Here is a 26,703-nt window from a genome sequence, read left to right as displayed (position 1 = left end):
CCATGGTGCCCCGAGCCCTAGAGCTCACTGCAGAGGGTCTCGCAGAAGGCCTGCCTCCCCTCCAGGTCCTAATACTCATGCGTGCAGGATCCAAACAAGCAGCAGCCCTTTAAGTCCAAAAGAGCTGCTTGGAAATCCATCTTCATCCAGTCCTCTCAGGATGGAAGGGGAGGCTGCGGGAGACTCCTTTCCTCTTCTCTCTAAAGGTGTCACAGAAGAGTAAGTGTCATTGGCAATGATTGAGAGAAATGGAAGTTTTTAGATCCAATCCCGCTTCTGTGTGCGCGGCGTGGGGAAGGCTGGCTGATCGATGGCACGTTCTTCTCGAGTGAAACCAAATGGCCGCTAATCAGTGTGTGGCGTGTAGAGTTTTCTGTAATCTCGAAATCAAGGAGATATTTCACTTTTCCCTCTGAGGTTTTCTAGGCAGAGATTCTGTAGGTGAGGAAGATAAATCTTCTTTCCACCTGCTAAAGAATGAGCACTTACGTCTACAGCTAAGTTTTAAATACATCAAGTGCACAGACCGTATATTATATTTTTCTTGTATCCATAATCTGTTATACTTACTTAGTTTCCTGAAAAATGGAAGGCCATGCTCAGCAGACATGAGGGTTGAGATTTAGAACAATGAGGCACAGTGGTCTTCGGCACACAGTCCATGTCGTTGGATTCAGGGCCCAGGATGCAAAGTGGGGAGAAGGAGAGTGATGGAGAGAGCTTGTGGAGCTTTGCCTGTAGTAGCCCGGGTTTCTGTCTATTGTCCCAGGATGGTCAGTCACTGACATTACCCCCTTCCACTTGCCCAAGTGTCCCCACTGGCATGAATTCTTGAATCACCCTAGATGTAGAAGAAGGCTTCCTGATGCCCATAAAAAGATGCCGTACAGTAGAAGGAAGAAAAACAGCTCATCTTTCTTTCATGGGCTCTAGGGGCCAGATTCTGAGCTTGGTGCTCTGTATACATGATCTTACTAAATGGATGAAACAAAATCTGTCTCACCCAACCAGTAGACAACACCCATCTTAGCTCAGAAGCTGGTCAGGTAAACCAGAGTCCCTTCCTGGGAAGTGAATGGAGTGTTGTATGGACGGTTTTTATCTCTGGTCGCCCCAATCAGGGAGGCTCGTGGAACATGAAGTCTGGAAGGAAGCCATGTTGCTATGGGGCCAGCAGATGGGAAAATGGCCCCAGGACAGTCCATTGAGAAGTGGGTGCCCAGCATCATGCTGCACCTTGTGCACTGGACCGAGGAGCCTTTCGACGTGGCCCCCCGGCCCTCAGAGACCTTCAGGGGTCCGTAGGTGGGCATGATGCTAAGGCAGTGCCCCCGCTGTGATAAGACAGCAGTTTATCAGGCGGCCAGTGGTTTTCTTGTGTCTTTTCATGGTGCTGGAACTCTCAAGATGAAATCCAGCCCCTGGGAAACCCTCAGTTCACAGGGTGCCTGAATTCACTTCAGACGCATGTACCCAGTTCTCCTCCTGACCTTGTCCTCCCCTGATCCGAGACCTTTAGAGTGGCCTCTCCTTGTGCACAGCCCCGTGTCCCTGTTTTCCCTCCTCTGTTGTTGCCGACAGAAAGGGAAGTGACAAGCCTGTGGCTAAACTCCTTCTATAATAATGAAACCCGGATGTGCCCACGAGATGGCGACAGGTTTTATTTCAAATCACAGACTGTTTCAGGGAATTTTTGCCTTCTGGGGGAGCACCATCAAGCATACAGTTGGCTAAAATTTTGTTGGCCCCTGAATAGGGAAGTCATGGAAAGAATCCCATTAACGTTGATTGACACCTCCGAGGCCACGTAATGCGTGTTCAGAGAACTCGGAGGCCATGCAAATGGGTGAACTTGGCTGGTTCCGAGTAATTACTTCAGAAAGCAAGACAACAAAATCAATTCCAAACCCTATTAAAGGGTGAGTGGTCATCACTTACGGGAGAGGCTCCCTCGTCTCCCCCCTTGGAGAGACCGGCGGGGAGCCGTGCGACACTGTGGCAGGTGTGTCCACGCGGCCTTTCTGTGCCTCAGTTTCCCATGTTACAACATTGGGGCGATGCTATCGTGGCCCTCACCTGTCTCTTTGGGCGCGGGGCTTATGGAGGAACATAACCAATTCAAGGTGGACAAGAACCTGGCACATTTATGAAGCCCTTTGATGTCTACGTCAAGAGCTGTGTCCTCCATTTTCATCAATTATGTTGTTTAAGAGCATAACCCTGAGGTGTAATTGCTGTTCCTAACCCCATTTTACAAATAAAGAAACAGAGAGGGAAAGAGGTTAAGAAATTTGTCAAACGCCCTGTCAGTCTGAAATCCTGATAAGGGCAGACTGTTTCCCTCACTGGCAAGCTTTATGAATGAAGCAGGGCCGAAATAGCCAGTGTCGCTTTGAAAACTGTCATCGTCTCTGCCATGAGAACTCCAGGCCCAAGGATACTTGCCTTTTATCCCCGGAACACCAATTTACAGTTGGCTGCAGACGCACATTTCTCCTATGAGTTCCGCTGTCCCAGGCAATTTGTAAAAATATCTCCCTCCGTGATCTCCATGCACATGAAAGATGACTCCGTTACCATGGGAGTGGGTGAGACAGTTAGCACGGCCAGAAATATCAGCTCTTCAGAATCCCGCGCTGCAGGAAAAAGACCAGAATCGGTATAGATCTTGACCTTAGCCGGCACCCAGTTTCGTGGCTCTCCATTCCAGGGCGACCAGAGAGACCAGAGTTAGGAAGGAGTTACAACTTTCCACACTCCGATTCCGGAAAAACAAAACAAAACAAAACTTGCTTCTACCTCAAACTGAACTACCTGTTAGAACAGGGCAGCCCCAGCCTAGAACAGGCCCTTAAAACACGCCGATACAGCGGTACCAGGGATCAGTGCGGAAGGAACCGGGCTCGGCTAATGATACGGGGCCCGCATTCCAAATGTCCATGAATATAAGCCGCCCCGCCCTTGAAGCAGGATCAAGAAGCTGAGACGAGACCGGCCTGGCTAGAAAGCATCGTATAGCCCAGTGTGCTGAGCTGAGAATCCTAGGAAAACAGATATGATTTTAACGTACCTCTCATTGCTGCTAGGCTCCTAATTATAATGCCATCCTGTCCTCAGGAGAATGCATCTTACGCAATAAACTTATATTAGAAACTTCCTTTAATGAGGTCCCTCAGTACTTGTGAACCTAAATCCTTTTTAATTGGATTCAAGGTAGAACTGTCTTTTACCACATTTAACCCTGGGATGCCTTCCTTGTGAAACTCTCTTGGTAAACCCAGTCTGGAGCCCTGTTCAAGTGGCCAGGCCCTTGGAGAAGGAGGCATTCCCACTGTCCCCTTGGTACCCACAACCGCCTCATCACCCACACTCTGAGGAGACTGACCTGGCCAACCATGCACGTCTTAGGGAGACTACTCCTACTTCCTTCAGTTGGCTTGTCAGGTTCAACCTAAAGTTATTTTTTTTCCTTACCTTCAAGGAAAAAATAAGGTCCTCCTTTCAACTGTAGAATTAGTCTTTTAGAAAGGAAAACCAAATCCACAGCTTGCCTGTTACCTTGCCTTCCAAAGATCTAATGACTTTCCCAACAAAGGAGGCTGCTTGCTTGCTTCATCCTGCCCCCCAGGGCTCCCTGACAAACACAGGCACCAAGGCTTCTCGCCTTCCCATGCTTGGAGTGAAGTTGGAGTGTTCGAGAAACGGCTAAATGCTGTGATTGTCCTATCTGGGGAAAAGGTGACATTAAAATTCTTCAGATACTTCTACAGCTATTACACATCTGAAGTGGTTCATCATAAGTGGGTTGTTTCAGAGGCGCAGGGATGGGGAGAGAGCAGATTCCAGCAACTTTGTCCTTGACGTCTTTTCTGTCTATGCTGTGTTCTTGTTGGGATTTACATAATAATGGTGAGGCAGTGTTCATGGCACACAAAGCTATGCACATCCGTCCACAGTTGCTTTCCCAAAAGGCCTGAAAATGCAGTAGATTTAATCTAGGTCAAAAAAAAAAAAAGAAGAAGAAGAAGAAGAAGAATTAGAAAAAACCTCAATTTTCTTGGGAGGAGATTTAGAAAGCATTCCTGTGTTCGTTCACAGGGCCATGGGAGTATCAGGAGATGGTTCCTCCAGGAGAAGTCCCCAGGGCAGCAGGAGGAGGGCAGTAGCCTAGATCTGGTGGCCAGTTAACAGAACATGGTCACAGCGGGTCAGGTATGGAGTCTGAGGAAAGTGGACGGAGTTGCGCGGAGTGGGTGAGATCCTTCTCTCGTTGGTTGGAAAGTCAACTGAGGTTTGCTGTGGAACAGTAACCGTGCTGGGGACGGGAGTCTGGGTTTTTGGAGGAACATCGATTCCCTGCCCCAGGCACCCAGAAATGAGAAGCACAACTCTTGTCTTCTTGTCGAGATTCCTAGGGGGTTCCCCAGGAATCCAAATGGTGATGTCCACATCATCCCAACACTGAAGGCAGAATGGGAGCATTGTTTCTCTGCTCCCTAGGTAGTGGCCAGATGGTAATACTTTTTACATCAGGGTGCCAATTATATCAAACTCTATAAAACTCAGCTAATTGGATACGGTTTCATTAAAACTTGGTTTCTCCAGGAAGTGGCATTTGTGTTGGGTAGGTGTTATTGTAGCTGGGGAAGTCCCAGTCTCAGATAGAGAGAGAGAAAAAAAGCTTGTCCCAGGAGACTGTCCAAAGTTTAAAACGAGGGGTTTCTAGGTTGCAGGAAGACATTTTTGGTGCCATGAAAGGAGGTGGCAGCCATTCTGGGGATCTTCAGAGAAAGGCAGAACCTCTCAGGTGGTTCATGGCTTATTGTCCTTTGACGGGCATTGTCGTTGAAGGCCCTGTCAATCAGGAATTACCCGGATGGTTATGCCTTTGCTCTTAGTTGCTTGTGCGTTGGTGGGTAGTCTGCTGACTTCCTCCATGGGTGATGGAAAGTTAGGTTACTAGCATTAACCAAATGGAAAATCCCGTAATTCCAATGAGGAGGTACAGAAGCCAAGAGAAGGCCATGCCCTCTTAACTTCCTCTATTTTTCTTCTCCTCAGTTTTGAGTTTAAGGCAAAAAAAGGAGTGGGACGAAGAACAAAACCCTTCATCTTGTTGGAGGTCCTTCCCATAGATGACCAATGTCTGCTTGTTTTATTCCTTTCCTTCCCCATGGCCATCCCGGTGTGGCATCCAGGTTCAGAGCTGCCGCAGTAAGAAAGTCGTGCACGGGGCCACGTAAACATGCTCAGCCCGGGGCTGGGTGTTTAATGTGGTGTGTGAAATCAGAGCATGAATGGTGACATCCCATCTTGTGATCCTCTAGAGCAAGCCATGTTGCAAGGGCAGAGTAAAAGGGATAAACACCCAGGAGGACCATCGAGGCCGTGAGTTAACAACATTGCATTTGCTGGGGGTCTCCCCTGGCAGGGCCAGCTCTTGGAGGGCAGGCTTTGGGCTGAGGAAGGAGAGCCATCTGTGCCCCTCCAAGGGACCAGTTTGCCTCCCAATGGGCCCGCGTGGGTTTGAGAATGGCACCTCGTCATTGTCTCTTTCCTTGAGATGCTAAGGGTCACCTTCCAGACCACTGGAAACTACTTCCCGTTTTTGTTTTTGTTTTGTTTTGTTTTAAAGTCATTGCTGAGTTTTCTTTAAAAATTTAATGCAGGGGATTTTTGACGGGGTTTTTTGAACCTTTCACTGTTTTCTAGAAACTGAAAGTCGAGGGTCTTGGCAAGGGGGAGGCTAGTGATTGATAGTCGAAACCTTTAGTGTGTGGAAGATTCACTTGAGCACAAAATGTACCACTTAGATCAACAACCTTTGGACTCTGAAAAAAGTATTAAATTCTCTATACAGTGGCTAAGGTTGAAGGAGAAAATAGATTACAAGGGGAATCAAGTATGGGCAGTATGTCCTCTTTTGACTTAAACTGGTTTGTGTGCTGCTGACTTGACAAGAAGCCAAGATCCCAATGGCAGTTCAACTTGCGTAAAGCAGGCACCTGCTTTGCTTGCAAATGTGCATACAAAAGAGAGCCTCATTCACAGAAAGAAAAAAACATAGCGGGTTCTCTCATTTAGCCTTTCAGGGCCTTCGTCCCCTTGATCCGTTGGCCCCTCGGAATTCAAAGGCAGCCTTTAAAGGAATTCTCAATTCACAACATGATGGCTTTGTCGATGTCCTGAATTCAAATGTATCTTGAGCTAAATATGTCTGCCAGGACTCTCACTTTGTTTTTGAAGGAAATAAGTACAGTGTTCAGTCATTAGCTGATCATTTTGTGGCTGTCTTCAGGTGTTTATGGGCTGAGATTTAGAAAGGCATGTAAATGTCCCATGTCTGATATGTTGAATGGCCTTAAAGTCGTGGACAGTCCCATGGATGGAGTTCACGTGGTGAGACGGGCGTTCAGAGCAGAACCCTGTATGCTCCCAATGTGAAATACTTTTATCAGCTTAGCCAGAGTGGTGGGAAATCCTTTTTTTGGGGAGGGGGGGGCCTTCTCTCTTCCATGCTGATGCTCTTCTTTGTGTATTTCAGAAAACGTTCCACAATTTTCCATATTAAGATACTACAAAAGTGTAGCATCAAAAAAAAAAAAAAAAAAAGGAATCAACAGTTAGGACTAGAACTTTCCAGAAAGGCCCTTTCTCCTATTTATGAGAGTACCTTCGAAGAACCGTTTACCTCAGCCTAGGCTGGTAGGTCCTTGAGAATTATGAGGAGCTTTGGTAGGATAGCCCTGGGGAGGGCTGGTTCCCTGCGCCACTGCGAGTGTAGACTATTGGCAGGGGATCTGAAACTTCCATCCCGCAGCTAACAAGTGACTATTCCAATAACTGAAAACCACGAAGTCACGGACCTCCTGTCTTTAAGCCTGCGTTCTCTGGTACAAACTGTCTTGTCATCCATATTGTAGAGTAAGACTCAAAGCGTCTCTTTAAAATGGCGCCTCCACAGCAGGAATCCTTTGTTCCATTCCTCCCCAGCGCGACAAGGTTTGGCAACCTCAGGGACATTTCCTTAATGAATACGGTGTCGGCTTCCCTAAGGGCAGAGCTAGTTTTAAAACCTGGTTTTGGGTATCATTCTCTAAGGCTGTGTCTACGCCGCCCTCCAGCTGAAGAATAGAGACAGTGCTGTTTGACTCAGGGCAAGGCGTGATACAAACTGGTGATCTCTACGTAAGCAATGCGTTTATTTTTCTCTGTGAGTATTATTACCGAGAGTTTCCAAGTAAAGATTTTCAAGAGAAACAGCTGTGGTTTGAAAAGATGTGTGATAATCCAGATGGTTTCTTTGAGGATAAATCTACTTGATCATTTAAAATTAAAGTCTTTCAGTAAAGTTGAGTGTCTTTATGATTTTAAATATACTACTGGTGTGTGTGTGTGTGTGTGTGCGTGTGTGTGCGTGCATGTGTGTAGATATCACTGGCCTGTCTTGCTTGGGGCTTTATCTTTGGAAACAGCAAAAACCTCCTAAAAGTGCCTCAAATTATTCTGCAATTAAGCCAGCAAAGTACCTGAGGGAACTCTTCGTGACAGGCAGAAAACTCTTTGTGAAGAGATAAAGTCAGACACCAACTACCCTGTTTGGAGTAGGTAACATTTAGCCTTTGTGGGAACTGCCACTCTCAGCTTCTGAGACAAAATGGTCTAATCATATCTCACACTTCGTTACAATGCTGATTGCACACAGTTCCACACGCGGCACATACGCAATCAAATTGCTAAACTTGTCACCGTGTGGGGATCTGGGTGACCAAAGGCTCCCAGTACCCCCCACCCCGACTCACTTTTTCGGGGCCCAGCGTCCACTTGCTGCTGCAAACCTCCCAAAGGCTTGCGCTGGTCAGCCTTTGTAGACGGCTCTCTGCCCCCCAAGATCTCTCCAGGCCTTGTCTACCGTCAGGGTCGCTCTCTCTTACGCTGCCCTCCTAGGAGCTCCGTTAGGTGTTCCCAGTGCAGCCGCAACAGGAATTCCCAGGGAGATGTGAGTGACCCTGTGTGTGGGCCTCCCACACTGAGACTTGGTTCTGGAATCCCCTCCCACTTTTACCCCCAAACCTGTGGCAGCCACGAATTTAAGAACCCCTGGCTGGGAGTCATGGGGCAGTGTCGATAAACAGACCCATGAGAGGTAGATTGGGGGGGAAGGGGGTGCTCTGAAGTCCAGAGCCCTTATGGATACAATGAATTGTCAAGTGTTGAAAAGTGAGATGCCGTCAAGGAGCGCATGTAGAACATCACGTTTGTCCTTTCAGAGTTTTGGCCACAGGCAGAGACTCCTGAAGGGGCAGATAGAGGTGGCAGGTCTCATCAGGCAGCGCAATTGTGAGGCCGTGTGGCGAGGTGGAGACCAGCACATGGGGTGACTGAGCCACCTCGAGCAGGATCCGGGGGGCCTGCTGCACCCCTCACCAGCCGGACGGCACCCGTCCCCGCTAGCCCCCCGCGCCCCTGGCCGGGACACTTTGGTCTGCACCACAGAGCAGAACCTTCTTTGGCGTTCCAGGGGCAGCTGGGAGGGGAGGACTCCAGAACGATGCCGACGCCAGAGGGCTTGAACCCCTTGGTGTCCGCTGCAGCCACAGGCCTTGGCCTTGCACGAGCCCCTGAGCACGTCGGTGCTTAACTTCCCGCCTCGCAAGGGTGTTTGAAAAAGGACCCACTGAAGGAGGGAGGCCTGTCCCCTGCCTCGGACTGCGGAGCCGTCTGGTGTCGCCACTGACCTGAAAAGGATTTCAGTGAATTTCAGAGCTGACTTACAGCTGGCGCGGGAAAATCTAAGGGACAGGTGGTTCCCTGAACAGCTGTGTGTCCGGATAGGGGAGGCAGGGAAGAAAATCCCACCTTGGCTGAACCGCCATGGTTTTCTGGGATCTGCCGTAGCTCCCTGACCCTTGGCCATGATAATGACCACATCAAGGCAAATAATACTTCTCCCTTCCTTTCGCTGAAATAATCTCAGCAGGTTAATGAATCTAAGATTTTAAGTGAGCGTATCAAGTGATGGGTGGATGAGAGGGACTGGTTATTCGCTGGGAGGGTTCTTTCAGTAATAGGAGTCTTATTCTGGTGGTGTGCAGACTCCTGGGTCTTTGGGGGGAAAGCCACGGATTGCTCTATCGAAGCAATAGAACACCTGAATTGGTAGTTCTGTGTTTATCCTGCAAATTGAAGATAACTTTAATCCAACGATGTTTTTAAGTGAATTATTTTGCACACTGTAATGAAGCACAACTTCTTTGTAGCCCAAGAAAAGTAAAGAATAATTTTGAGTTTTTAAAAAAACTTGCTCTAAACAAAACCCTTGGACTGTATACCCAGGTTGTTTTGAGGAGGACTGTAGGCAGTCCTGGTTTTTTCTCGCTGATTGAGAGGTAGTGAAACCAAAGCGGCTAAGGTACAGAGGAAGTCCGCTCTTTCTGCCCAAGCCACTCAGGAACCAAACGTACGAAACTGAAAGTAGAGTCCGGGGTGATCGTCCCAACCCTGTTGTCTTCCCCAGAACCCGCATGTTTGTGCAGATTGTTCGGTGCGTGAGGGCCGGGGAGGAGCCGTGCCCACCTTTCCCAAAGCTGCTCGGTGTGTTTCCCAAGCACAGCACCAAGGGGGCTGAGCTGCTGGGTGGGGGGTCGGGAAGCAGGTCGCCGGTGTCACCCACGATATTCTCCAGTGCATTACAGCTGCAGCCAGAGCTGTTCTTGGCATCATCTCCAAAGTCCTTGGTTCAAATGGGTGTGGAGTAAAGGAAGCGAGAGCTATGCACAGGCTGAGGAGGGTCTGTCGCGGGAACCCTGATTTCACTGTATCAGCTGTACGAGCAGAGAGGACCCTGGACGAAACTGGAAGGAGTCTGAGATTTGGGGTGTCTTCCCATTTGTCCTTTTGGACACGAGACTCCTCTCCGCATTCCTTTCCTCTCTGCGTCCCCATCTCCTACTGCTCACTTGCCTCTCCCCAAACACACGCGTGTGCGCACGTGCACACTCACACACCATACCGCCTTCTATTCACTGAGAACTTTGTTTAAGAGGAAAGTGCTTTAGCCAAATGTACACAAAGATGTAAACCGCTAAGAACAATTAGATGATCCCATCCCCATGGGGAGCATTTTAATACTTAAATCGGAAACGAACTGCACCATCCTAGTGCCTTTCGGTTGTCGGTTGTTGAAGGCAGGAGCGCTTCCTGTATTCCCAGGACCTTCGCATCTGGGCCTGAGCTCGTCCAGTTGGACCCACGCATGGGATTCACTCAGGAGCCTCATCTTTGCTCCTTGGTGCTTTTACCTTTTCACTGATTAAGTTCTCCATTTGCAGCGCCCCTGCCCTTCTTTCCACCGCCCCGTGTGCCGGTCTGGACTTCCTTCTCAGCTCTGAGCTTGGCCATGCTGCCCTTTCTTCTTTTTCTTCATCTTCTGAATTGCTTTCTCTCTGGGCAAGCACATGCCACTCCACCTCTCGGTCTTCTTTCTTCTAAGCTCCCCGCTCCCCAGGTCCTTTGGCTCGAAGGTATCAGACTCAGCCTCCATCCAGAGCTCTGGTCATCGCGGGTGAAGTTACGAGCTTCCCCATTGCTCCCTTCTCCAGCGGCCAACACTGTAAGCCCAGGAGAGGGAGAGGAGAAATTACTGAGATTCCGTGAGGAGCTTTCAGAAGGCAGGGGTTGTGTCTCTCTCTGCTTTTCTTGCTATACTAAGCCCAGCGAGGCGTAGTTGGTATTTTTGTCTTCTTCTTCTTCTTAGAGTGATTACAGTGGGTTGTTGGAAGCTGGGACCTGACTTCCCTGTTAAAACTTATTCTTAGATCTGAAGCAATTCCTGTAGCGAGTCTTGGGCTCACATCATGCCACTGAAGCCAGAGTCACTCGTTAAATTGAACATTTCAGTAAAAATCAATCAATCAATCAACCAATCAATCTACATCAGGCCAAATGAATTCTGGTCACAGAAATCAAAATAGCTGAAGTGAAAAACTCCTCTAAAATTTGGCCAGTCTGGGGCACCTGGGTGGCTCAGCCAGTTAAGCATCTGACTTGATTCCAGCTCAGGTCACGATCTCCGTCCTGAGATTGAGCCCCGCGTCAGAGTCTACATTGAGCTTGGAGCCTGTTTAAGTTTCTCTCTCTCTCTCTCTCTCTCTCTCCCTCTCCATCTGACCTACCCCCAACTCAGTCTCTCTCTCTCTCTCTCTCAAAAATAAATAAAAATGGTCAGTCCATCTGTGATTCTTTCAAGAAACTTAACGACTTTCTTTTTTTTTTTTTTAAAGATTTTATTTATTTATTTGAGAGAGAGAGAGACAGTGAGAGAGAGCATGAGCGAGGAGAAGGTCAGAGAGAGAAGCAGACTCCCCGTGGAGCTGGGAGCCCGATGTGGGACTCGATCCCGGGACTCCGGGATCATGACCTGAGCCGAAGGCAGTCGTCCAACCAACCGAGCCACCCAGGCGCCCCAACTTAACGACTTTCAATTTCTTCCATCACATCTGTGAACTCCCACATTTTAGGAGTTTCTGATCCTTGGATGCCTGTAGTTTGAGCGCCAAGAAGCAGTGATCATCTTCTGCTTTGTCCAGAAGGTGAAGGTTTTGTATATTTTGTATAGTTTAATCTTGGAAGACCAAAGCAAAATCAAATATACAAGTTTCCAAATCTCTTTTCTAAATGAGGAGGAAGTATCATAGATGTGTTTAGAAATGCTGAATGAATGGAATTGAACTTTATTTTCTCCTATGCTTTAAAGATTTCGTTTATTTGTTTGCTTGTTTGTTTAGAAAGAGAGAGCAAGCAAATGAATGAGTAAGCACACGTGCATGATGGGGGAGGAGCAAAGGGAGAGGGATAGAATCTGTCTCCAGCAGACTCGGAGCTGACTGCAGAGCCTGACGCGGGGCTCAGTCCCACGACCCCAAGATCATGACCTGAGTCGAAATCAAGAGTCAGACATTCAACTGACTGAGTCACGCAGGCTTCCCTCTCTACTCTTTTGAATGAGTTTTTGTTTCGAAAAACGACAGTGCCAACCTTTGGTGGCTTGCAATGCCAACTCCCTGTTGTCAACTCTGCCTTTTTTTTTTTTTTTTACTCTTCTTAGTCTTGTTTACTTTATTCCCCTAAGTAGAACCAAAGCTGATGCCAGAGTGCTGTGCATTTCTTTCATGGTCCTTGGTGAATGTACTCTGTCTGGTGTGAGCGAGTACCTCTCCAAGCCCTCCCCAGCTCCCTGACCCTATGCTTTAGGGTACTCAAGCACAACTCAGGGTCAAATATTTCCAGCCTTCATGAGCACATCTCCCCGCTTCCCTGCCTCAACACAACTTACAAAGATAACTCCGCTCTGAAGCATTATCTTTTATCTTTAAATTTTTTAAGATTTTGGTCCACCCCCCTTTCCCAAGCCTGACTGTGCTAAAACCTACCTGCTGATGAACAGATCATTAACCAGCATCGCTATCTGATTTAAACCGCTGTGCTAACCAGCATCTTTGGCTGCAAACTGAAGGAGGGGTCAGCCATCCTTCAGAATGCAGAAATAATGGTGTAAGGCTTCAGCACCATTTTCTTGGGTGGAGGAAGGTGGCTGGGAAGAGGGCTTTGCTGGTCTCTCCTGGGGGGCGTTCAGCCCAGACTCCCATCAGCCCTTAGATATCAGGAATCAAAAGTTGCCAGTTGGTGTGCTGTAGCCCTACGTAATAAGACGTGGGACAGTGTGTGCAAACGTGTCTGGGTGTGTGCCCACCTATACCGTAACAAAATTCCCAAACTGGTTAAAACAGCCCTACATTTTGGCCAACAAATACTGAGTATCTCGTATATGGAACTTTCCATTATATACTATTGGTGGAGATAAAAAAGAAAGAAGGAAGCAGCATCCCAGCTTTTCAGAACCTGAAACGGTGTTCAACACCGTTGAGTTTAGACAGTGTTTTAAAAATGTGATGTTCTGGAATATTCTTTAAGGAAATGAGAGTGACTGCAAGTTTCTGCCATTGTCACTGTGATTAAGCCCTTCTCCGTGTGCGCTCGCTACACCAGCCCCATTAACATGTCACCCACCACTTACCCACCCTCCCATCCCTGAAGAGCTGCGTTCCAGGTGGTTGGTCCACAGAGTCATGAATTGAGCTCCATGCGGGTAAAGCTCGTAAATATGGTTTAGGTGAACGGCACTGGAAAAAGCCCGAGATGTTATTACTCTTCTCATGCCACTTTGTTATTTTTAAATTGCGCGTCCTTTTAAGTTGATTATTTGTTCGCCATAGTCTCCGTTATAACTAAGCAAAGCATTCACAGAAATTTCTAAAACCTTTTCATTTCTCTCTGTAGGTTGTTGTTTCGTAACATTTTATACAAGAAAAGCTGCACTTGAGGCCCAGAATGCACTGCACAATATTAAAACTTTACCTGGGGTGAGTCGGTTTACTTTTGTACCAAAATCACTTTATTGCTTGAAAATGGTCCTTTCAACTGAAGGTTCTAGTTATGGGCTCTTAGTGGCAAAAATGACTTTGGTCTTTTGAGGAGTATGAGCTGACCCCTCTGTTCCCCCCCTGCAGCAGCCAGACCAGCTGGCCGGCCCAGAAAGGACTGGCATTAATGCTGATGGAAAGAGCTCTCAAATAGTACGTCCCCTGGTCAGAAAATCAGAGTGACCCCACTGGGTAGCAGCGGCTGTCAAAGAGTATTGGGTGGGCTAAGATTTTAAAAGGGAAAAGAAAAAAAAAATCCAACACACAGGAGAAAAGCAGATGGAAAAGGAAAAGCTTTTACTCACCAGGAGCCCCTTTTGAAATTTAGTCTCAGATTTTCTTTTGAAAGGACAAAATGTACCCTGTACAGCCATAATATTAAACCTCCTAATGGTTTCTCAACAGTCATTGGTGGTTAACAAAGTCAATGTTTTAATGCCTAATTTGTGGCTTCATGTTGATAGAGAACAGAAAATACAAAGCTTACAATTTTTTTTTTTCCATTTCCTTCCCGGTAATATTTGATGATTAGTACAATTCACTAGAAGCAAACTGATGGTGTATATAACTACTGCATCCGAATACATGATTTCTGGGGTTTTGTGGCATTTTTTATATATTGCATGCTGGTGTAAAGTGTCCTGTGTTGTTTGTCTATTTTCCCCAATGACCCAAATATTGGTGATGAATTCATTTACTATCCTAACGGTGTGTATTGGTTCTAATGAAGAACTTGTGGTGAGCCATGCGATAATAATTTCATTGCAACCTGGTTTGATCAGAGTATAAGAAAGATAATACAGTGTCCCTCGTGTTTTCAGGGCGTGATTCTGGCTACCATTGTGCCGTCTCTGTAGACACACGGACACCTGTGTGTACACAGGCTAACATACGCACACAGGCATTTGATGACCCATCACCCCAGAGAAGAGAACATTTGTTTAAATCACCTTAGGTCCATTGAAAATTTCATAGCATTTTGTAGTGGCAAGCTACTCAAGAAAACGTTTTCAAAATATTAGCTTCTTAGCCACCCCAAAATAATAAATTACGAACCGTGGTCTTCAATCCCACCCTGTGGCTTTTCCCTTTTCCTTAGAGGAAATCAAAGAGCAGAAGAGCCAGAAAAGCAAGCACGGCATAGGAGACTTCACCCTCCCTGTTTTGCTACTTCTCCCTAAAACTTTTAAGGTGGTTTTAGTAAAAGTCAGCTTTTAGGACATCTAAGTGCTTTTGCTCAATGACTTTTTTTTTTTTTAAGTATTATTTCAGCTTTTTTTTCCTTATAAATGGAATTTTTTCAATGTAAATTCTAGAAGGTCGCAGGGTTAGGTCACATTACCAAATGAAGAAACCAAGGCACATACTTACAGGCTCAGTCAATAATAAGAAAATTTTTTGGTTTTGGGGGTTTTGTTTGTTTTATTTCTCAGTCTCCTAATCACACCGAAAGACCACTTTGTATTCCTTCTTTTAAAAAGAAATACTTAATAGTAATCGGCACACAAAATCCCTTCTAGGTATGTTCAAAAAAATTCCCGAGGTGATGAATTTATTTAGCATTTAGGATATATATCACATTCTAATTTAAGTTAATGCACAGCTGGGGGCATTTGAATTCATCCACTCCACCTAAACTTGCACAACTCCTCAGGACGCCATCCTTATTGGCAAAGACACTCTCAAGAAGCCCCAAGTTCATATGATGAGTGGGCTGTGTTGAAAAACCTACAGGGGGGGTAGCAGGTCTGCTTCTGTTTAGGACAACTTACCCTGACCCTTTCCTAGCAAACAAGGAACATCTTCAGTATTTAAAAAAAAAAAAAAAATGCATATATGGTCTGTTTTTCTCTCCTGAAAAATTCTGCATGCAGAAATCTGGAGTGGTGATTTTGGAGACTCGTTAGTAAGCACAAGAGTTCTGGAGTTGGAAAAGATGGCTTGGGGGTTGTTTTTTGGTTTTCTTTTTCTCCGGTTTGGCTTCCTATGCCTCATGACCTACAGCAGGTTAGAGGGAATTTGTGAGGAGTCTGGTCTGATTTGTAGGCTCCCGTCCTTCCCAGCACACACCGCGGGTACATTCGCCACTTCAAATGAGGTAAATGGGCACAGGGCTCCCTATGTTGCATTTAGGGATAGTTCTGTCTGAAAAAACAGCACCCCGAACAGCTAGAGGCAAAACATGGAAAGTTGCTTTCCTTTCAGCTGCGAGCTTTTGGTGGACAGAAAGCAATGGGACCAGACATAAAAGATTAATGCATATTTGGGGGGAAAAATATTAGGGTGGCTTGCTGTTTGATTACAAGTCTTGGAATTAGTCAACATTTCCATAATTCTAAACCAATATACACCTGTTTTCCCACTGTGATGTGAAGGCACAACTTAATTTAACAGAATCCCTGCTGTGCTAAATCTCTCATTAACTACCAAGTGAGTTCGGTAATTTAAAGTTGTAGCACTACTATTTTAACTGGTTGCCTTCGTATTATGAAATTAATAAGAAATTAATGATGCACTTTGCCATATGCCTTCAATTTCTTTCTGAATAAAAATAAAAGGGATAAAGAAAAATGCATCAGCAGCTGACACTTTAAAGCTTTTCTGGTTGTAATCATTTTTCCTGCGGATAAAATCCATTAAAAAGGCACTTGCTGCTTTTTTTTTCTCCCCCTAAAGTGTCCAAAACTTTCAATTTAAAACAAGATCAAATAGTGCTGGGTTTCCCCCCCTCCCTTGTTTAATTTTCTTTTGCAGCTGACGTTTTAATATCATAGGGAACTTTCATCGTGCACCCAAATTTGATTGATGGTTAGGGACCTGTCTTTCAGTCTTGAGAAAAGCAAAGAACTCAGTTAGTATGGCAGAGGGAAAAATGCTGATGGGACTGTCTTACTCTGTTGAATGAATTTTTCTTTGGAAGCACCCCTCCTTCGTGCCTCATGTGGGTCTTAGAGACCCTTTCCATAGTGGACGGGGGGTAAGGCAAAAGATCAGGGCAGAGTCATTAAGGACACATTGTTCACCCCCTATAACTGAGGAAAACACGGGGTCTTTCATCCTGTGAAATGCTCACCATAAATCCTAGAAATACACTGTTGGCACTAAAGGGAGCCGATTCAACAGCTCAACCCAGGGAGCAACAAAGAAGGAGCATCTAGGGTCCTTCCCCTGGGCTGACCATGCTCTCCTCTGGAAAGGGAGACTTGAGGCCTGACAGCAGATCCCATCTCAGGCACAGTGACCTCTCGGTAGGTGAACAAAACACTAACGATTCTCGAGCGCCTGCTGGGCACCAGGCACTAGGCTAGAGCAGGTCACGCGTGCACGCAGGCCTGTCCTGGAGCTGCGGAGTGAGACTCCCGTCACCTCAAGGGAAGACTTCCGGGATGTCAGGCAGGGCCACGTGACCAGCCGTTGGCTTGGCTGCAAAATTGTTAGCCGGACCTTTTCCGAAGCCCAGCCGTTTGTGTTCCTGGACAGATTTTGGTTGCCTCTGCCTTGACAGTGTCGCAAATCAGGCTCAGAGGTGGCTTCTGTTCAGGAAGGCACAGCCTACCTGGTAGGGGGCGTAGGAGAAATGTCATCGCGCGCCGTTGTATTTCCCAGAGACAAATCTGTGTGAAGGCAGCTTTCAGGATTCATTTCCATTCTCACTGACCTGATTTAACTTAATTAAAAAATAAAATAAAGACCTTAACTGAGGCAGGGGAAGACCACCACGATCCCTTCCGTAATCAGATGCCCAGGGCCACAGAGCCCCCGTGCCAGGGTCAGCACTGTGCCTTCTGTCATTGTCTTTTCAAGGTCTCCGCGCATGTTGTCTCTAGCAAGAAGGCTTTTCTGATTGAAAATCTACAGCAGTATCGTTAGAGCATTCACTGTATAAATTAATTTAATTACGGATGTAATAACAGAGAGGAATACAGTTTTGGAAAAGCTCTTAAATTTTTACAGCAAGGAGGAATCAGAATCTAAACGTCTTGTAAAATATTAATTGCAAATTTCTTCCAGACATTTTCTCAGCCCATGCCTTACCCCTTCTCTTCTCTTTAGAATCACGACCAGTTTTATTAAATGCGGTTTCTATGAAGGGGCTATTCCCCGAGAGAACATTTGTTTAGAGCGCTCCATTTTCGTGGTGGCTGACGGAAAGGTGTTTTATAATGGCACATGGGACGGGAGCGAGGACTGCATGTAGACTGGAGATATAAAAACAAATGAGCCTCATCCAGTAGGAAGAAGCAGTAAATAAAACTGCCTCCTGGGACCAGTGTGTTCACCCACATGAAGTGAGGCGGCCCCTTCCTGGCTTGCCCTGAAAGACATCATTTCCTGACGCGGGGAGGCACGCTCCTTCCTCCCCGGTGGCCTTCCTTGCAACTCTCCGTAGAATTGTACCCCTGTGTCCTTTAAGAGCGGAATGCTGGGGTTTAATATGCTTCCACCAGAACAGCTTGGCTCTCCCTGGGACCGAATTCAATTTGCCCATTGTAATGCATTTTGAGGTGCTCCTTTTCCTTGAGCCCCCCCTTCTAATTATTAATATGTGTTTAGCGCCCTTGTTCTCAGAGCCACGATGATTATTTTATCGTTACCATCATCGTTACTATTTGTCATAAAATCCCTCACACCTCATCTCATCCTATCTTGGCTATGCCCTGCCCCTTCCCCTCCCGCCCCGCCCCGCCCCAAAACCACCTTATTTAATCCAGACCTAAAGAGGCCGGGCTCGAGAAAGTTTCTTCTCAAATGCCATTTATTTAAAAACAGGAAGAAACAGCCAAAATATCTGCCCAAGCAGATTTCCGGCCTCAAAATCCTGTTTCATGTAGAACCCAAGAACATCCATGCGCTGCCTCGACGAGTCGCCTCCGAGTCTGTATTGTTGGCCCAGAGCTGCTCTGAGGCCTAGAGAATACAGCAGCAGCCCCGCCGCCTGGAGCGGAATCCCCCCAAAACGAAGCGAGCCCCGCGCGCCTGTACGTGCTTCATGTTGAGCAAATAGCTCTGGGACGTTTAGTGCCCAAATGAGTCCGTTTCGTACAGCATTTCCAGAGATGTCAAGTCTTGCTCCCCCAGAATGGCAGTTCTGCCCGCACATGTTCCGAGCGCCCCAGAACAGACGATGAACGTGAATTCGCTGATGCGCATGCGCGCGCGGTGTCATTTGCATGCTGTCCCCGGAGCGCCGCGTCCGGCTCTGTGACCCTAACTAAGGCGGGTACGTGTCACACGTCCGCACGCGGCTATCGGTGCGGCCGGATAAATGAAACCGGGAGGAGAGACCTTAAAATCCCCTTTTCTGTTCGGCCCGCCAGCACGGTCATCATTACCTCGTGGTCACCCTTCTTGCAGGAGGCGTGGGGAGCCGTGTCCTTCTTACGTTTGTTGGTCTCATTGGTTGGTTTCTGCATTGAGTCAGCATCAAGGCAGACACTCCATCCCCAAGTGACGGTGCTTGAAAGCTGCCGTTGTCGGGCAATAATCCCCGCCTTCCACCTTCTTAACAGAAGAGGAGGCATCGAATGAGATAATGTATGGAAAGCTTTCTGAGCCCCCGAAGAAATGTGCTTCCAGGGCCTTGTTTCTACTTGACAGGTTCTGTGGGTGTGAGCTCCTCTGGGTAGCAAGCCAGCGCACCAGCGCGTGGGCCACGTAGTGTGTGAGCCGGGACCTGGGCTCGGGGTACGTTCTGGGGGTCTGCATCTGCGGGATGGGGCCTGGGCCGAAACAGTTGGCCTCCTAGCGCTTGCCCAGAGCGGCCGTTCTCCCGCTGCCTGCGCTGTTTTTAGTGTGACACTAAGTTCTGCAGAAATGAAAGCGATACAGAAAGCGAGGACTCTTTTTTTTTTTTTTTTAAGATGACCTAGTGAGGCACCGTGGTGGAGAGTGTCACGGTGCAGGTAGGGAGCAGTGGCTCGGACGCGCCGCACCAGCGTGGAGGGGGGCTCAACCTGCAGAAAGAAACAGCCCCAGGTGGGACTCGGGCCGACGCGGCCAGGGTGCTGGCCAGCTCTTGGTTTCGCCTGGAACCGATCGTGAGAGGATGGAACAGTCTCGGGGCCCAGCTGGTTCCCAGGCTGCAGGCCCATCCGAAGGGGTCTGGGAAAGCACGTTTTAATGACTTAACCGCAAGCCGTGGGAATGCGTCTCTTCCACCCACCGTAAAATCCTTTCCTGCCGCTGGAGCGGAGAGTCTGCTTCAGGCCGGTGGGCATCCGGGTCAGTAGCTTTGACTGGTAGGTGCTGATACGTGGCTTTGATTAGCTACAATGAAAAACCGGTTCCTTTTAAAATAGGACCCATTCAACACAAGGAAGTCTGTGGGAGAAAATGAATGACAGGTCGTTGGTGGCGAAAATTCAGAGATGGCTGAGCAAAGCGGCACAGCTGGCACAGGGTTCGAACACGCAGCAGCTGCACCACCTTTTGATGGTGGAACTTCAGGGAAGGCTTTGCTTGTCTGGTTTTTCGAACAACAGAGTCTCAATTCCGTACCTAGTTACCGAGACCATTGGGAGGGCTTCGGAGAGCTTCCGTGCAAACGACCGAGCTCAGGGGTCCAGCCAGGGGTGCAGAATTGCCCTGTGTCGTGGAGCAGGACTGCGATCCCACTGGTAACGTGTGAGGGCACCGTAGGATGACATGGTGGCAAAAGAAGAAGGAATAGTCAGATATCAGACGTACTCGTTTCTCTTCGCTATTCCAAGACAAACTTAGGAATATTAAGCCCGCTCACCAGATCCCTGTTCCATTAGAGACTGAGAAGATTTCAGGAGAAGATTGTGGGGAGAATCCATCCATTTGATTAAAGGTGTGGATGGACTTGCAGAGGAAGGAGTTAAGACAAATGAAAGGGGAAAGGTTTTTTTCAAATTTTTTAAAAGATTTTATTTTTAAGTTCTATACCCAACACAGGGCTCAAACTTACAACCTCAGGAAAAAAAAAAAATTTTTTTTAAATAAAATTGGAAAATAGTTCAAGTTATGCCCTCAGAGTATTCTGCAGTCCTCATGAGAACTCATCCCCTGAAAATGTTACTGTCGTGCTGAATGGACCATGAATCTGTCATGTGTGGGGCGGGCACAGCTTGGGAGACTGGGTCCAGTGCCAGGAGGCTGGCTAGTTCTCAGCCTCGAGCTCTGGGCCATGAAACAGTATGTGACGTGTGGAGAAGGTTCCCCCAGGGGCCCCAAGGTTCCTCCCCACCCACCGAAACATGGAGAATGGTGGAGCTGGGGGAAGGGAGGCCAGGTTCAAAGGGAGTCTTAGAAGCCCTCTTAGAACCCCCAGTGGGCCAGATCCAGTGCGGCTGGGTGCAGGGCCAGCATGCTGGCCCCTGGGAGGCAGGGAGGGGAAGATGCTTCTTGTACCCTTTGCTCATTTGAGCCACAGACTGTCACCGTGCACAGGTGCTCAGGAAGTCTCATCAGCATTATGACATAAGCTATTAAAGTTGTTTTGATAATAACGCAGTATCTCAGGACCATATCATTACTGCTGTCCCTACCCTCGAGCCACCAAGATGAAAGTACGCACGACAAACAGTTGCCCGCAGGAGATTGCAGAGAAGGGATGCGGTGACAAATGTTCTCTTTCATACTCTGTATCGTTCCTGACGGTCATTACTTCCCACCAGCACTCAGAACACGCACGTGTGCTGCCCTCCCCTCTCCCACCAGCTCCGAGGAGCTCTGGGAAGTGCTTCCCCTCTTCCCTTGGGAGACAACGTGGTTGCCCTCCTTGCTTCTTAGAGTCCTTTCTAGTCACGCAGCACTTTCTCCCTCCCGTGCCTTGTCTACAGTAGTGTCCTGCTTAAGGAGGAATGTCTGGCTGTACCTCTGTCTATCTGCCTGTTCATCTGAGCAGGGAGCCAGGCGGATGGACATGAGTTGGTTTGCTTCAGGGCTGGGTTAGTGGCTTCAGAGGACAGCTGACCCTTGAACCACACTGGTTAGAGCGGCATGGATCCACTTACAGGTGGGATATTTTTATATAAATGCAGTACTGTAAACTGGATTTTCTCTTTGGATTTTCTTAGTGGCACTTTTTTTTTTGGTTCAAGTGTCATTTTGGTCAGCTTACCCTGACTCTAAGAATACAATGCATAATACATATAACATAGTTAATGGGCTGTTCATGTGACCAATAAGGCTTCTGGTCAACAGCAGGCTTATTGGCTGTTAAGTTTTTTGAGAGCCCAAAGTTATACATGGATTTTCGACCGCAGCGGGAGACGGTGCCCCTAGCCCTCCCACTGTTCAGGGGCCACCTGTGCCTCCTAGAGATGCATCTGGACCATTCAGAGCCTCTGGACATCTGCTTCCCAGGCCCCTCTGGTTTTCAACCAACAGAGAGCTTACCACTCACAATTTTCCCACCACAGGAAAGGAGGGGGAGGTGATGAAGGGTGACAAGTCTGTCTGATTTCTTGCTTACAGCCTTGGTTTGGCAAGTAAGGGCGCGTAACCTGATGAGGCTGTAGGATTATTGGTGGATTTCTGTTATCTGTTTGATTCCTGTCCCCAGTTAGCGCGGGTAAGTGAATCACCTGTGTTTGTAGATGGCTTTACGGTGTTGTCATCCCTTCTAAAAATATTTCAGGTGATGTATTGATAGCGTTCACCTTGTTGTACTGAGGACACTGAGGCACTGGGAGATTAAATTAACTTCTCTGACCTCCCCTAGCAGAGCAGTGACAGCACTAGAATCGGAAGCCACCATTGCTGAAATTCCCCAGTAGCGTGGTCTCCTGCGAGTGGGCCCGGTATGGTGCTCACCGCATCCTGGGGGTGGGGAGCGGGACTCGGGAGGCCAGCCCAGCCCAGCGCAGCAGCGGGGACCCCTGCAAAACTGACCAAGTACTGGGCTCCGTGGGGAGGCTCCATGACTCTGTTGCTCAGAATGGGCCCAGCATCTCCATAACACAGGGCAGGTAGCCTCTGGCCCCCACGGGCTGGTAAGGAATGGAAACTCGAGCATGACTTGTCCGGGGTTAGACAGCTGGTGACCGTGAGTCCCTGACCTTAGAGGGCCCTTAGAGGTCTGGGGCACGGAGACTTGCAGGTCCTGGGCCTGGCCGGGTTCCGCCGTTCCAGAGGCCTCCAGCGGCAGGTACGTTCCCTTGGCACTCCCATGGCTTCAGTGATACTCGGAGCGCCCACATCTGCACCCCGGGCAGCTGTCCTGAACCAAATCTGTATCCTCAGCTCCGCAACGCACGAGCTGGCCGTGTCCACAGTGAGCTCCCCCGAGGGGCAGGGCATCCGGGTGCGGGTGCTTCTATAAGCAGGCCACCCCAGAAGGCAGCTGGTGCCCTCCCCCGAGGGCCGGTCCTGAGGCCACCCGGGCACGGGCCCTGGGCTCTGCCGCCTGGCCGGAGAGCAAAGCCACGCACTCTGGCATAGGCTGACCCCACCCGTGGGTACAGCGACTCGGGTCTGAGGTTCCTTACACCAGGCCCTTGAAGAGGGAGCCCCCCGGCAGAGCCAGTCGTTCCTGTGAGAGGAACTGCTTTGCACAAGTGATTGTGAATTCAACACCTTTCTTCAGAGGGGTATGGCTTTACCAGCACCATCTCATCAACATTCATGTTATTAGGGTCCTTTTCTTTATCCGCATCCACAGGCGCTCGGTCCCAGTCCCCAATCTGCATTCTAATGCCCAGCTCTGTCCAGCTGGCCTCCCCTCCATCTCTTGGCTCTGCGTCCATCCGCAGGGGAAGGGCAGGCTGGGGGCTGGGCTCATCTCAGGAGATCGGGCACAAACCCCGTGGCTCACCACCCAGAGCGTGAAGCAGTAGGCCCAGCAGGCAGGCCGGGCCGGCTAAGAAGTAGGCATTCCAGCCACTCTCCATCATCACACCCTCCCCCGACCCCGTAGCCCCCTGATGAGTCTGCAGGGACCCTAGAATGTGCGAATCCTCTGCTTCTGAAAACCGGGGACCGGATGCTGCACCCCAGAAGAGGGCGCTGGAAAAGAAGCAGCAGGCACCGTGGGGGGCGGAGGAGGGACTGGTCACACACAGCCCCCTCTGCAGCTGCCCAGCACTCACAGCCACCGGAGAGTCAGGGCCAGGAGACTGGGTCAGCAGGGCGCTTTCCCTCAAGTCCAGGGAGCCTGGATATCCTCCTCTCTCCATCCCCATCCATCCACCTGCTCTGTTCTCCCCCTTTGCTGAGTGCCAGCTGCGACAGGAGGGACAATGACGTGGTCGGTTTCATCTGGGCATCATGCCGTTACTGCTTGGTTGACCTGAATGAAGATACATGGGTGTCATGGACACTTGGTCATGTAGCCTCCCTGCCGTAGGCCTGGTGGTGGGAGCAGGGACAGGACGCCCTGTGATGGCACATGGGGTTAGACCAGGAATTCTGCGATCTCGAGGCCACTGAGTCCTGTGCCCCCTTCCTTTATCAAGGACCGGAAGGACCAAATTAAAGTGAAAAACTAGGTTCCCTAGACACTCACCTGCACCCTGAAGTTTAAACTGGGTGACTGCGGGTCAAATTCTGCCCTTTGTGTGCTTACCCACACTTGTGCTGTGGTTTGTTTCTTCAGAAAAGCTCGTATGTAAATACAGTATCAGGAAACTGTCCCAGGTGTTTTGTGCTAAGTGGTACGTGAGGTCCAGTGCACAGTGGAACCAGTGTCCTCGAGTCACATGGGTCAGGAAATAGTTAATTACTGTCATTGCATATATGCTGTAAGCTGGGCATAGACGCAGAACAGTAGTTCTGGAACTCCAGAAGTATGTTTCTAGCAAATTTTGGCTTTCTAAATGTTCCATCTACATGACTGATATTTTTCAGTGACTTTCAGAATTCAGATAATTTTAACCAAATAGCAATAAATGTTCACTTGATAAAAAATAACGGTAATAGTTAACGTTTACTGAGCACTTACTATGTCTTGGGCACTATGCCCAGGGCTTTAATTATACACCTGAGCTCATGAAAAGAATAAAATACTCGGTAAATAATAAAACAGTAATAATTTGTTTTTCCTTCCCCTCCTCCCTGGTTGCCCTTTCAGCGGAATGTCTGTCATTCCAAATTTAAGAGCATTAAAGTAATTTTGACTATTAGGGGAAACGAATTGTTGAATGTCTCTTCTGGCTAGTAACTGACCTCCTCCACCTAGACACGAGGATGGTGCGAAAGACAGGTGTCCTCTAATTCTGTTTAACTTTACCCGTCATCCTAACGCGTCCCTCACATCCTATGATTCACTCATACTTACCAACTATCGCTTAAATAGGAAGAGGCACTTTATCCTAGGTTTGGACGAGTCATATCTGAGCTTTCTTCTGCAGCTCGTGGAGGCATTAACTTTAATCACAAATCCTACCAAAACTCACAAGTGCCATTGGGGCATGGATTAGAGGATCCTAACCCTGAGTCACCCAGATCATGCCTGAGTCATCATTGCCCAGGTGGAAAACCCTGGAGGGTCGTTAACCAAAACTAAATGATCATCAGTAAGGAAAGGAGGAGTCCCAAACCTAGGAAACCCTGGGGCTGCTCTCGGGCTTGCTTTCTGTTTGCTTGAATGTGGTTCTCTGGGTCAGCAGAGGAAGACAGGGCATGTGGGGGAAAGTAGACCCTGGCTCATCCCAGGTCATGGACTGTAGAAGCTAAAAGTGTTTTTTGGAGACGGTACTGTCCTCACATGACAGATGAGGAAGCAGAAGCCCAGGACAGTTAGGTGGCAAGGTAGAGTGGGAACAGCAGTGTGTGTCCCCCGAACACAAGCCTGTTGCTCTTGTCCGCACCTCACGCCGCCACAATTTCGGTACGAGATTGTACCAGACACGTCACTTAAGGAACCAGGAATTCAGGGCCAAACGCCCCCTCTGTCCATGGCATTACCACTGTGTGATGTGAGGCAGGTGAACGTATGATGGTTGCTTTTCTCCTCTATTCTTAGATAAGAATAATGTTCTTCCTGGCCATTTGCTTAAAATCACAGGTGAACTGGGATGAAGAAAAGCAAAAGTGACCCCAAGTTTAAGTCCATTTGCATCTACAGCAAGGGCAGCGACTAATAACTTGGGCTGCCCCAGAGACTCACCTGAGAGCTTTTGAAATTGCATATGCCCAGGCCATGCCCCAGGCAGATTAAGCAAGGATCTCCCAGGGGCAGGGAGCCTGGCGTCCGTATTTTTAAAGCTCTGCAGGTGATCCCAGTGTTTAGCCAACTTTGGAAACCACTGTCGGAGGATGACCACCCTTAGCGCCAAGGGCGAGGTGACAGTGATGCACCTTTCCCCTCCTTCTGCTCATTTGGGTGCGTGGGAGCACACCCACCGGCTGGTTAGCCTCCCACCAGCGCAGGTAGTCCCACCTTGCATAAACCGTCACCTGCCTCACCTTCACGGACCTGCAGGTCCTTACCGGGGGGCGGGGGGGAGAGGGGGGCAAGCCCTTACCACCCCGTCTCTCTCAGCAGCCACAGCTTGAGAGGCTCATGCAGACCGAGAAAACGTAATGACCATGTGAGCACGAGGGTAGAACATCCTGCCTCCTGAGAGGGGTGTGTGTGTGCGTGTGTGTGTGTGTGTTAGCCTGGGGAGCCTGGAAAGCACGTCCCCTGTCCTACGGGGCGGCTGTGGGATTTCCCCGGAGTGGGCTCTGGCATTCCATCCCGCCTTCTGGCCGAGCTGGGATGAATGTCACACGTCGGTTGTCCACGGTCCCTGGAAGTACAACAGAATCCCGGGCCGCGGTCTCTGAGCACGGAGTCCTGTGTTGCCACAGAAAAACTCAAACCGCCGTGGCCAGCACTGGCCTGGGTCCCGCCGCTGCTGTCAGACCCGTGTCAGCGCGTGAGCGGCGGCCGTGACCGAACGGGAAGCAGAAGGTGAACTGAGGAGCCAGGGCGGAAAGGAAGCCAAGAGGGGCCGGGCCCAGAGAGGAGCGCACCCCGAGGAGAGGATGCATTTGGGGTGCCGTACCTCCTGTGAGGGTGTGTTGGACCAGCATGGAAAGGGGGACCCGGAAAGGCATATGCGGGAGAGAGTCAAGTCATCGGGCCTCCGTGGGAACTTACGCAAGCAAACACCTTGTTTCTGTCTCGCCGATGGCCGCCGAGCTGGCTCGCGAGCACGAGCCCTCCCCTGAGTTCGTGCGCCCCGAGGACAAAAGCATCGTCGGCATCGTTCTTTTCTGACCTCACCTCAGAAGCCGGGCCACATCCCGTGTGCTGCCTGCTGGCAGCCTA

The 26,703-nt window shown here is 48.9% G+C and overlaps 1 protein-coding gene across 10 annotated transcripts in view; it reads left to right on the top strand.

The window, feature by feature from the left end:
• CELF2 (CUGBP Elav-like family member 2) overlaps positions 1–26,703 on the top strand; it is a 303,992-nt gene that overhangs the window by 188,483 nt on the left and 88,806 nt on the right. For all 10 annotated transcript variants that reach the window (XM_032881610.1, XM_032881609.1, XM_032881611.1 and 7 more), the window contains exon 3: positions 13,339–13,421. In XM_032881610.1, the coding sequence (XP_032737501.1) occupies positions 13,339–13,421 (83 nt within the window). The remainder of the gene's footprint in view (positions 1–13,338; positions 13,422–26,703) is intronic.

This window comes from Lontra canadensis, unplaced genomic scaffold, assembly GCF_010015895.1.
Source record: "Lontra canadensis isolate GAN:19392208 unplaced genomic scaffold, GSC_riverotter_1.0 scaffold76, whole genome shotgun sequence".
Lineage (NCBI taxonomy): Eukaryota > Metazoa > Chordata > Mammalia > Carnivora > Mustelidae > Lontra > Lontra canadensis.
Note: the sequence above shows the minus strand (reverse complement) of the source record. Positions and strands in the feature narration are given on the sequence as shown.